The sequence below is a fragment of the Dermacentor andersoni genome, chromosome 8 (genome assembly GCF_023375885.2).
Source record: "Dermacentor andersoni chromosome 8, qqDerAnde1_hic_scaffold, whole genome shotgun sequence".
Classification (NCBI taxonomy): domain Eukaryota; kingdom Metazoa; phylum Arthropoda; class Arachnida; order Ixodida; family Ixodidae; genus Dermacentor; species Dermacentor andersoni.
In genome coordinates this window covers 97,681,486-97,694,602 of record NC_092821.1, presented here as the reverse complement: position 1 = coordinate 97,694,602, position 13,117 = coordinate 97,681,486, and the positions used below count along the sequence as shown (strand labels likewise).

Below are 13,117 nucleotides of genomic sequence, written 5' to 3'. Positions count from 1 at the left end.
TGTACCATCAAACAGGGGTATTAATATGTTAATTGCGTACGCGAAGTGGTTTATGAAATTCAACTCACCTGCTATACAAGGTTTCTGCGAACACTTTCAAAAAGATTTTAAGTTTGCCTGTGGCACATATAACTGTAGTTCATGAGCTGGTCTACACGAACAGGCGAACATTACTTGCACAAAAATTCCAACTGTATAATCGATGAATTCACAAAAAATCACCAATTAAGATTTTAACTAATTCAAGGTGTCTACCAAGCTGATAGTTCCAAATTCCCTGAGTGTTTCAGGTTTTCCCTGAGTGTCGTTGCAAAAGTGCCCGAGTAACACAGAAACATGTTTTATGTCAAGATGCACTGACACCACGTCGCCCAATGCTGTCACTCTCTAGTAAGCACGTTAAAAATAAAAGACGACTTAATCCAGTTTGTACAGTGAGGAGTACAGTTTACTTGATTAAAAAAGAAAACAGAACGGAGACATTAGTAAAACGCACACCGAATAAAATATCGTTGAAAATTTTCGTAAAGCCCATTGTAAATTAAATCAAACATTTTCAAATAACAATAAAAAGAGATGCATACAGAAGCAAATATTTTCGAATATGAGCAGTTTTTATCAACTGATACCAAGCTCATTAGTATGAAGACCTCAACTTTGTCACAAGTGGGATTCTCTCTCAGCACCGGGAAAATCAACCACAACTGTCCTGACATACACTCAGCCCGCACATAACGCCTCAGTGTTGTGTTTCACTGCTTTATAGAGTTCATTTTGGTTTGGATGAGGGGCATCTGCATCTCAGCGTCAGCCAACGCTTTTTTTTTTTCTTGAGCTGAAGCTGCTAGCTTTCCCGTTGATTCTCAATGTGTCAGTCCTTTCTGTACTCGTCCTCTTTGCTCCGTATATTCGCCCCATGGACCATTTAAAGCATCTTATTGGTCAGTTGTACAGTCAACATCTGATTTTTCGGACTCCCGAGGGGCCGCTGTAATGTCCGAAAAATCGCGCAGTCCGAAGAAAGGAATGCATGTCTTTTACTGCCCTTAAGGGCTCCAATCGCCACAGCCAAGTCCAAAAAAACTCTGAAGGCCTGCCAGTACACTTACTAGGCATATCGGTGCTCGTATTATGACAGAAGATAGCGGGTGCAGGCGTGTATGATTAAGGAATACATACTGTGTCCAGTGACAATTGCCCCTTCCCACGCTCAAGCTTCAGTGCAATATTCGCGCAAGCTTCACTGTCTAATATGACTGAGGCGAAGCTGACTTTTGGGAACCGGAATTATTCAGGGCGCCGGGCTTGCCCAGCTTTGACGTCAATGGAGAGGGTTACCAAGGCAGAGTCGGTGCCCTTGCTGACAGCGGTGAGTTCTTTCAACGAAAAACACGGCACGGAATGGCAAGAAGCTTAATAGCTAACGTCGAAGCAGCTCGGCCTAGTGTTGCCGCGGGGGTGGCTATGGCTGCCAGCGGATCTGCGGCCAAGAGCGCCAGTTCGACGAGGCGAGATAATCAAAATGGCAGTGTTGGTGGTTTTTATTAATGCCGCTTTGAAGTTGCGGTCACGGCAGAAAGTCCGGATAATCACACGGCGAAGGGTTCTTGCGTCCGAAATTTAAGACCTTCTTATACATCGACCCTAGGGGGTACGTGGTGGTGCCGCGAAGCCGCCCGAATTATCGGGCATGTACCGAAAACTGGGCGTCCGGAAAATTGATCCTTGACTGGCAACTCCTCCAGCCGACGACACTGTGTCAAAGACGATTCGTTACGATTCCTTTCTGTTACTCGAGCCAGCATTACCGGGACTTTCGTTCCCTTTCAATAAAGTTACAGCTAATTTTTCCTGATATGAGCACACATTCCCTGAGTTTTCCCTGAGTGTTTCTAGGCAATGCAAAATCCATGAGAATTCCCGATTTCCCCGGTTAGTAGACACCCTGTGAACTTACATTGTGGCCCGTATTGCAATTTGCAAATTCTAGCCGTGGAGTTCGCAAGGCGGATCCACTTAGAACGAATTCTCGGCATTATGCCAGTTTCAAGATATTAATTAGAGAACTTCGCGAAGTTCATTCGCGTTTCAGGTAATTTGTGAACAAAACGTCGTTTATGGATTGCAGCACACAAGTAACTGGAATGCTAATGCATTTCTCCGCAAAATATGGGAATTCATATCTCGAAACTGGTGTCATCCTGAGAATTTGTTCCAAGTGGATCCGCCTTGCGAACTCCACAGCTAGAATTTGTAAATTGCAATATGGGTCATGGGGTAATGAATTAAAAAATTATTTAGGGAATTCTTGTTAATTAGTTTAATATGCATTTCATTTTTTGGGGCATGCAGTGTCGGCCGCTTCGAGTAGACCATCTCAGCTAGAATTGAACTATCTGCCACAGGCAACCTTTAAAAGATTTTAAAAGTGTTCGCTGAAGCACCCTGTATAACTTTACTGTGAGCAAACAACTGTTGCGTATTGTATTTAAATTATCGTCTCTTTTGTATTTTTTCAGTGATATTGCTCTCACCGATGTTTGCACTCTTTGAGGAACGTGTCTGAAGAAATTGCTCAATATATAACCACTACATATCGGAGGCCTCATTATTCGACAGCTGTCAAAATGGTTCGCGAACAGAAGAAATTTTTTTTTGTAAGACTTGACGAAAACATTCGCAACATAGTCGAACAAGTCCAAATTCGTAAAGGCTTCCCGAAAAAAAAAATCGGCAGAGTTGGCAGGTATGCTTTTTTGACATGATTTCGTTTGACGTTCAGCCTGACAAATATCGAATCGAGCGTACAAACGTGAACGCACTGGCGATAGGCCATTTTCAACAACCTGCCCTCTCACTTCTCACGTACCGCGCTCTTTCGGTGACTCACAAGAGGGATGAATTTGACATGAATTACGCGCCTCATGCGAAAAAAAAAAAAACAATCGGTTTGCACATGTGTTCGGGGAACCTGAAGTGTTCTGTGCGCGCGAAGAATTATCAGTCAGTATCTCTCTGTGCGCCAGGAAGTGGGTGGAACAAGCTTTATTTTTTTGGCAATTCCTACGCAGTGCTTCACACTATTGTTCGTTATTAATAACACTAAGAGTTATGATAGCAAAAACGTGAAGTTCCAGTGAATGACCACGGCAGACGTGATGTTTCAGAACTCTTGCAGACTCGCGAACACTCCTAGTTGGCGGGGGCAAGGTGCCATTCTTATAATCAATGACAAGCATCCCTAACTTGCGTCGGTATGCGCCTGACTCATGCATATGCGCACGTAGCCACCAAGATCAGGCTTAGCAAAAATGCAGAAAAAAAGAAACTCTGCCCAAGTATTGTGAAGTGTTGTGAAACTCTGCCCAAGTATTGTGAAGTATTGTGAAGTGAAGTGTCTGGATTATTACAGGAGTTTATGAAAAATTCCTTAAACATGTAGGCGAAAACCGTGGTCGTGCTGTGGTTAAATAAATCTCTGCGTGGGCTTTGCTGTTTTTCTTTGTAAACAGGATTGTTGCCGAGCAACTGAAGACTTTCCTAGCTATAAACTACCCTAACCACCATAATCACCATAGCCATCATAAACCACCATAGTCAGGTGTATTATTCGATATTCGTGCACATGGCCAGAGACCGCTCCCCGCTTGATCCCTTCCGAATATTGTGTACATCACTTTTTTTCCGCGTCTTCCTCCCCGTAACAATATCCTTTTTTTAAGCACACTGATAGCTCTGACTCATCATAATGCTGACTACCGTCCACGGCACAAGTGCTTACCGATGCATGTCGGGGCACCGGCTGTGAAATCGCATTCTCTTCTGGTGGCGTTGCAGAGTTCCTTCTCTTTTTCATTACAACTGTGGCGCGTATTATCTGTTGGAAAGAAGAAATAGAACTGGTGAAATCTTCGTCAATAAAGAGGTTATTGGGGAAAGAAATTACAGACGAAGCCGTCTCGCAATAATTGTCGAGGGTAATGCGAATAGCAGTCGACCAATGTAGCGACATAGCCATATTCCTAAAGTCACGTTTAGTTAACACATGTAATCGTAAGTTTTTCACAGTTTTGTTGCTTCGGCTATATAGCACTTACTCCTATATCGTCCGATTTTGCAATGGCATTGGATTGCAAAGGTTGCCCATGAAAGCATGACGACTCGCGGCGACCGATGTTAACACCGGCTAGCGCTACCAGCCAGCTGTCACACTGAAATGTCTCGCGATTGGCCGCACCGACATTGCCACGTAATATAAGCGTCAACGCATACAGACGTACGAGGCTTTGGAATTCTGGGCCAAAGCTATACGCTGCTGAGGCGCAGTTCTGACGTCACAGATTACGCTGTATCTTCGGGTATATATGTCATTTCCGTGATGGAAAACCGTACAACACTTTCGAATCGGACTCGAATATATTTTTCCTCATAAACAATTAACCGCAACCTAGGAGAGGCATTAATTGTCGATATCCGTGAGCCCTTGGTAGCGTTTGCGGAAACATCAAAGCAGCGTCGCCACTGTACTGCCATTCACTTTCCGTTTACGTCATAGGAAGCCTCCGATGGCAGCTGAAATTGCGCACTTGCAGTCAGGTAAGCGCAATTTATGTTTAGCATCCGATGTTTTTTCGTTAACGCGCGCCAATATCATACATACATGTATACGAAGTGTCACTATTTCTTTTTCTCATGGGTACCGTATGCATTTGTTTATTTGTGCAAATTTCACATACCCTTGAATGAAAGCCACTGCTACAGGGGAGTACAATGGACAATGTCACAACAAACCGTGTGAATACATGTAAAGACAAGCTAATGATAATAATAATCGTAAATGGGAGTAAATGTCCAAAGCGAAGGTCACGGAAGTAGGAAAGAAGCACTTATGAGTGAAGGAGAGCGATAAACAAGGTCGGAAATGCACAGATGTTAAACCGAAAAAATTCAGTTTTGTTACCCTGCACTGGGGGAAGGATAAGGGGAACTGAGGAAATAGCGGAGAGAAACAGCAATGGCACGAAAGAAAATAGAGGAGCTAGAGAACATCCGTGAGAACTATAACCTCTCTAATAATTCCACTTGAACGCAAAATTTTCAAAAGTTCCTTGTATGAGGGACACAAATGAAACGCTCTTTTTGACACACATTTTTCAATACCCTCGGGCATCTCTTCCTGTGCCTGGAAAACACCCGTGTGACATGGCATTTCTCTTATTTTCAATTCGTGGTCGCTATGCTAGGATAAGGCGTATCATCATCATCATCATCATCAGCAGCAGCAGCAGCAGCAGCAGCAGCAGCAGCAGCAGCCTCTATGCCCACTGCAGGACGAAGACCTCTCTCTGCGATCTCCAAATACCCCTGACCTGCGCCAACGGTTTCCAACTTGCACCCGCAAATTTCCTAATTTAGTCGCACCATCTAGTCTTTTGCCGTCCTCTACTGTGCTTCCCTTCCCTTGGTACCCATTCTGTCACCCTAATGGTCCGACGGTTATCTAACCTGCGCAAGCAAATAGCACGTCTATTTAATCCAAGGGTTAATAAAGTATTAGCAGTTAAATAATTTTAGTTTCATGCTCACCATGACTTTTGACGAACTGGCCAACCTAAGCTTCGTTCGATAGTTGTACGACTGCCGCCGAATTTGCAATTATACTTTCTGCAACATGTTGAAGTTTCTGTATTTATTCCGGAAACCAGTGCCGTGCGCCTATAAGTGGAGCTAGCTGACAGAGCCCAACTGTAATTTTTGAACACAACATATTAAGACTCGTTTGAATAGTACAAACATTGTGACCATGGATGCGGTCAAATTTTGTGCGCATGCGTGGACCATCTGGCTGTCGCCTCCTGTGTGTGGCGCAGATGCGTGTCTGCCGTATTCGTCGCATTTTAAATCATATTCCATACGTCCACCATTTTCTTCTATTCACCCTACTCGGGTTCGTTGACTGTCCCTTTCTTATGTTTCCTTTCCATAGAGCAAGTAGGCGTGGTGGTGCTGCTAGTGGCAATCCACAGAAAGCTTTCTTCTCTTCGTTCTTTCTTTCTTTCTGTCTGTCTGCATCTCTTGTGTCCGCACACCTAATGATATTACTGACCTGTGCTTCTAGCACTCTTCGTTACCTGAGATTCCTAAGCGTGCGCCGAAATCTAGCATGAAACGGTGTCGCATTCGGTCTCCATTGGAGTGCGACCACACGCTGGCGCTAGAAACCAAGGCACCTGTGATCACATCGTGGCACGGACATTTCTTTGCAGTCGGCAATGTCTGGCCTTTGCGTCCGAGACGCATCCTCTAATTTTAAACGATCCTCCCACTTAAAACGAAGCGTCCTTTGCCAACGCCCCTGCACCTCTCTTGGTGACCGTGGCTGCGGCCTGCTGCTGCTGCCGCTGCTGCTCGTGCGTACTCGCAGAATAGCTCACACTCGGCTGCGGAATCGTGGCGCCATCTAGGAGCGATGGCTCACACTACGTCGCCCGCAGCAGTGGAAGGTACAGGGGGGAAGCCTGCCTCCGTGTGTGGGTCGTTGGCCGTTGGTGCAGAGGGAGAGGGGGCCGCGGCGCGGGGAACTACGATGAGACGGGATCGACGGCACCAGAGGTGATGGCCTCACGCAGCGCGTGCGTTGTGCCGCCTGGCAACCGCGTGGTCGGTCGTATCTGCGCCTCCAAGGGGAGACCGGGTGCTCCATACAAATGGCGCAGAAAGCGAGGTTGCCTATTTCAACACCTATAACGCTGGTTACGTTAAAAGGTGCATTGTGTTCTTCGCTAACACGAATAAAGCGTTCGGTGTCATTCTGCACGCACACTGATTAAACACAAACACGTGTTTCAGCACTCCTTATGCACTCACGGAAAGCTTCGCTGTACATAGATACCAACAGGGCACGTCGGATCTGCCGCATTAAAGAAATGTAGTGGATTACGTTCTATTAAATACGGGTACCTTAATTTGTGCTTCATATTCAGAGGCTTATCTTGACGTACACAGTGCAGCAGCAGATGAATCTTTTCTGGGATAATCTGCGAAGGACTGAAATGTTGAAATTATACACTCGATGCAACCCACGCTTCCTACCCATGCAAACAGCCGCTCCAGCAACGAAATCACAGGTCATTCCTTCTTCCTTGCAAGCTTCTTCCTCTTCTTTGTTGCAGTCTTTGCGTTTCCCACCTGTTGAAATTAAGGAATTAGTTATTCATGGAAGCATAAAATATTGGTAGCAGTGTAAATATTTGCGGATGATTTTGCAATATAACATCGCCTAGCCAAGAATATACAAAGTTGCGATTCACATTAATCACTACTTTTGTATATTCTTTTATAAAGGGTGTTCTAAGTATACGCATGAATTACGTTAAAGCTCGTACAGAAGCTAGTCCGACAATGAAATATCGGAGTAATTATTACGTTTTAATAGTTACTAGACGCTGGGTACCCTGAGTTTCACAATTCATGTAGATATGATAAACTTACCATCACCGGTAGCTGAAGTCACACTTAATTTTTTTTGGGGGGGGGAGGGGGGTGAGGGGCACTTAGCCGGGATACGAAAGTGAAAAATAACGTCCATCCAAATTTCAGCACGAAGTTACAAAGGAGAGCCGTATGGGTTGCTGAGAAAGAAAACTTCGCAGTTGAAGAAAAATTCTTCCTCGTCCGCGATTCGAACACGGAATCCACCTGAACTCTAGCTTCATGCTGTGCAATTCAGTCTTTCAATTTCAATGTGAATTTTTCTCTTCTCTATGTTTTTCTCAACCTTGCAGGCTTCCGAAGAACTTATTTACCTTAATGAGACTATCCGGTACATTCCCTAATTATGATTCGTCCTTTTTTGAAACGCTGGTTAGGTGAAAAACTTTCCCTAAGTCGATGTAGAAGCCTTTTCGTAAAGCGAGAAGCTTTCCTTAACCAAGGGCAGCTTTCCTTCACTTTGATAGAGCCCTTCACAGTAGTCATGATAGAGCTTGCATTTTTTTGTCAGCCGTTCATTAAAATGTCGGGATTCGTCGGGGTTCGTCGGGGTTCGACTCATCGCTTTCCCATAAAGCGTCCCATTGAAAGTGCTGCGAAACAAGGCTACGTGGAGCACCACAGTACTTCGTGGCAGACTTTGGCAACACGTACGCTATCGAGGTTGGACGAAATATATCCTAGGAGCGGAGCGAGTGCTTCGTGCCGAACTCGACACGGTGTGACCACGTGGTTTTCCGCGCAGTGTGCTGAGTGGCACACCCCACTGTGATAGCAGCCGTCCCACTGCAGCGGGTCGGGTGAGGAGAATAGTGCGGAACATTGTAGCATCGGACACATTATCGCAGCAGGTCGAGCAGCCCCGCACTCTGCGTGAAAACGTTGCGTGAACGCGCATGACTGCTCCACGGCACTTCCTTCATAATGACGCCTCTGGCGCGCGCTCGATCATCCGCGCTTGAGTTGGGCAAGGTGGTACTTGGAAACTGACGTTGGGTAGTCTCGGGATTTCGGGAAAAAAAGAAAGGACACGGGGCCCTGAGCACATTCTTGGCTTCAGATGCACAATTACGGCGCAAACGTCATCCGAGTGTGAAACAGAACCATTGAATTGGCCGAACTGAACTGAACGACACTCATCCTTACCAGTACACAAAGGAAACCCGGCAGTGAAGTCGCACGATTTTCCCAGTTGCTTGCATTCTTTCTTCTCTTCTTCGTTACAGCTCTTGCGTTCGTTATCTGGCAAGAGATAGAGAGCGAAATGGTTGATGGAACGTTGAAGTGTTCTCCGGAAAAGAAAGATAGTGTCACTGTGAAAAAAGAAAACCTGGTGCCCTTTGTTTTTTACAAGGTCTCCACGCACTCGCTCTAGAAGCTTACTGTTGTGTCGGCAGGGAGTATAGGGAGTGTTTCTTACCCGCACATTGGTACGCTCCAGCGCTGAAGTCGCATTCTTTTCTCAACGATTTGCATACCTTTATCTCTGTTTCGTTGCATTTGTCACGTTTCTTGTCTGCAAAAAAATAGAAACGACGGTTCATGTAAAAAAAAACTAAAATAACAACGTCCTAAATTATCGGGAGTTCTTAGTGAGCGTTTCGCGTTTGTCACAAAGCGGTGGTCCTGAATTGCTCGGCTAAACGTTCTAATTGTAATAAGATCTATAACAAGAAAAAACGTCTGCGAAGCCGCCACTCTAATCATCGGTAATTTGATTGTAACTTTTGTAAAACATAAAGAATAGTCATCCGTCGTCTCTTTTCGGTCGGCAGCAGTTGAAATCTAAATTATCACAGCTGTCTTCATCCGTCCTTTCTATCCGTAGCACAGTCCTTAGCGTGTGTCGCCATCGGGCCACATTCTCATTTACATCATCGCTCACCAGATGGCAAAAAAAACTCGCTAGTTCTTCTTTCATTGTCACCACTAAGTATTGAACTCCTGCTCCTGTGTCTACGTGCATTTGAAGTCAGAAGTGCAAAGCACCAAATTACCGCTCAACACTCGCTCTTCGCGATACCCCATAAACCCCGTAATTTGTGCGGAGCTTCGCGCGTAGCACAGGTTCCCAGAGTATGCGACGTCTGCGCTTGTATTTCGGAGGACTTCGCACTAACCCTTCTTGCGAACTACGATCCTCCCCCTTTGAAATCTTCGACGAAGTATTCGAAGCAAAATTGTTGCGCCCGCTGACCTGAACGATGCGTTTTCGTTGCTTCGTGGTCGAGAACCAGTGCGAAATAATAAATATAAATTATGGAAATTTAACGTCACGAAACTGCAGCGCTGGTTTTGTGAAAGATGCCGTATGCCTGCAAGCGCTCCGCAGTAATTTCCCGACCGCCCGCCATTCTTCAACGCTTACACCTAAATGTGAGTGCACACGAGACGAAACGCCAAGTCTTTCCAATGAATGTCGCGACGTTTGGTATCAGAGACGAGAGGGCCTGTGGGCAGCACGAATGAAAAGGCGCCGCGATCCCAAGAGACGTTCGGTAACATTTGGTGGACATTTGGTGGTCCTCGTCCATCGTGGAACCGCGGAGTCGCACGGCATACCGCGCACCTCACCAAATATCATGAGGTCTATTACGATGGGACGAGGCGTGAATGGGTGTGCGGTCGCAGATGTTCGGCCTAGCGCTGCAACCACGAGCCTAGACCAACCAGCAACCAACAAGGAGCAGTCATATCCGACTTGTGGTTATACTGCATCGGATGCATTATGCACCACTTGAGTGGTTGTTTAAGTTGATTCACTTCATTTCCGCACTAAAAGAGAAAATAATGATTACAAGAGTGATGGTGCAAAGGGGAGTGAGAGGGGGTGCATGCAAACAGCCATTTCAAGGCTTCCCCAAGGCTTGCATACCGCTTACACGCGCCTTCTGCATTGAAGGATCTACCGAAGTCACGTGCCTTATTGCAGCTGGCACTACTGCAATTTTTGCCACTGGTGCAGGTGGCAATATAATCTGTGACGTTGCAGGCAGCTCCTCTTACGTAGACGCGTTTGAGCACGTGACCTTCTGAACGCTTCCGGCAGGATGTGCGGCTTCCTCGAGAGGAAGGACGCGCGGGCTCTTTAATTCACCTAAAATTTGCACTATTTACGCACCGTGGCGTGGTTCGATACTCTTGCTGACACGGTCATAGTCATGTTGTGCCTAGGCTCTCGAAAAAAGAAAACGACAGAAAAATATCTCGCATTGCTGAAAGAGTAACATTTTAGAGTTAGTTTTCTTTTGCGCAGATGGCGCGACAGTTGGCATACACCTCGCGCTTCTTGCCGATTGCAGTCGTTTTTTTTTTTTTAAGCATGGGGCCCGTGGGAAGTTTATCAAATTGCATCATTGAAGAACTGTAGTAACTGATATGTGTAGCAGTACCGCGCGCTGAACAGCCTGCACAAGTTTCCAGAAATACCCGAGCGCTCGATTGCTTAGAGGTTCAGTAGGTAGTTGAGACATTCGAATTAACTGTAAACGTTCCGCGTTGTTCCGCTGAGTTATGTAAAGCGTCTTACCCATGCAGAGACCGGCCCCAGCGCTGAAGTCACAAACCATTCCCATCGACTTGCATATTTCCTCTTCCTCCTCGTTACAGCTAGTGCGTGGTTCAGCTGGCAAAAAAAAAAATGTACATAGAGAAAAAGCTTGTGCTAACGAAATTTCACTAGGAAAAAAATCATCGTCGGGAAACACATCGCTCCTCATGAAAAGGGAGGGGGTTTTACGTACCGAAACTACGGCGAAACGCGAAAACACTCGTGTACTTGGATTTAGGTGCATGTCAAAGAAGCCCAAGAGGTCTCAATTGCCGGAGTCCCCTACTTCGGAGGCCCCATAATCATAAAGCGGTTTTGGCACGCAAAACCCCATAATTTCATTAATGAATTTAAATTGCCAGATCCGATAAGATTGTGAAGTATGCCATGTAGGGGCCTCCGGAATAATTTTTTACCACCTGGGGTTCTTAAACGTGCGCTAAGTGCACGCTACACGGGTGTATATTTTTTTTCGCATTTCGCTTTCATTCCTCATATGCAGACAGAATGATAAGACATGCCTGATTGCATTTCTTAAGGGAATCGCACTTATCGAAAATCTCGCTGTGGTCGATGTCGCAATTCAGTCACGTCAGCTGGATTACGTGAATAAGGTGACACTACTAATAAGGCGAACATTCACTAATGAGTTTCATAATTGTTCACACTATGTAGCACACGTCGCAATTGTGGCAGTCAATAGGAACAGCCATCAAATAATATATATATATATTGTCCTTAGCACCAGCTTTGCGAAATGCATCCTCAAATCCCTGCCGTCATCATAGCGGCACTGATTTCTCTGCTCTACTTGCAAGTGTTAACTGTAAGATTAGTGCACTTCGCCATAGTACTGAATTCCCCTTACTTAAACATTACTTCATTATTATGAGGCTTCGAATACTGTAATTGGTACATCTTCTCTAAAAATTATTATTACATGCGTTTTAAAGCCATTAACTACAAATATTATACGTTATTCAAAAAAAATGCTACAATCAGCGTGGAATTTTTCTTGGAAGTGGTGCGCGCTTTCAAGTAATCGGGATGGTGTGAAACGATTGCGATAACTAACACAGGATAATTTTTTATAGGTTCGTTTTGGATGAATTAAGTAACCCAGCATAGCTGCAGTTGCTATATTGTCGCAGCGTCATGCGACGGCTTGCAGAGGACGTGAGCTTACACATGCAGAGGGGGATCCCGGCGCTGAAGTCGCATGTTTTCCCGAGTTCCCTGCAGATCTTTTTCTCTTCTTCGCTGCAAGTGGTGCGATTCTTATCTGGTGAAAGAGCAGAAAAAAAAAAAACAGAGACACGCGATATCAGCTGAAGGTGCAAACGAGCGGCTTTCAAGCAAAGTTGGACATGGACAAACGTTCACGGGTTATCTCTCACATCTTCGGCGGAAAAAAAAAGAAAGCGTAATGCCCTTCCCAAGTTTTGGTTTCATCCGACAAACGAGGGAGAGATGAACTTTGAAGTGAGAGGAAGGCAGGGAGATTCGGTCGGTCCGAGCGATGTGACTGCAGCAAAAAACAAAGATCTGTGGCGCGATTGGAGATATTTTGTTCGACACGCGTTCTGTTCGGTTGCTGCAACGTCACAATGTGGCAGTATGCAAAATTTGCGACAACGGGGCGGGTAGTGCTGCCAATCAGGAAGCGGTGACCTCGCCGGAAGTTTACTTCCGTCGTTTGTCGTCTGCTTGCGGACAGTATACTACAAAACGAAATGCTTCTCGTCTTCCAAATGAATGAAATTATTATCCAAAAAAATGTATTTCTTCTTCTCAAGCGCAAACACGTTTTCAAATAGTAGTACGTGTGACTACTGCAATTTATAACTATTAGCTTCTTTGCGTCGTCCCTAGGTGGTATCGCGCACAGCGATAAAAAAAAGAAGAAAAAGAAACGACGGGAACAGTGGCGCACTTTTCAAGAGGCAGCGACAACATTCCAGTGGCTCGCTGGCTCCGATGATGGGGTCGATTTCACTGTACAACCAACAAATTATTTGTTTCGAGGAACGAAAACGACGCCGGAATTCACTTTCTACCATTTCTTCAAACGCGTTT

The 13,117-nt window shown here is 45.4% G+C and overlaps 1 protein-coding gene across 5 annotated transcripts in view; it reads right to left on the bottom strand.

The window, feature by feature from the left end:
* The window catches only part of LOC126529308 (uncharacterized), a 157,496-nt gene that overhangs the window by 76,966 nt on the left and 67,413 nt on the right, over positions 1-13,117 (bottom strand). For all 5 annotated transcript variants that reach the window (XM_055069764.1, XM_055069758.2, XM_055069763.2 and 2 more), the window contains 6 exons: positions 12,228-12,323; positions 11,021-11,116; positions 8,912-9,007; positions 8,638-8,733; positions 7,093-7,188; positions 3,782-3,877 (listed from right to left, as the gene is read on the bottom strand). In XM_055069764.1, the coding sequence (XP_054925739.1) occupies positions 3,782-3,877; positions 7,093-7,188; positions 8,638-8,733; positions 8,912-9,007; positions 11,021-11,116; positions 12,228-12,323 (576 nt within the window). The remainder of the gene's footprint in view (positions 1-3,781; positions 3,878-7,092; positions 7,189-8,637; positions 8,734-8,911; positions 9,008-11,020; positions 11,117-12,227; positions 12,324-13,117) is intronic.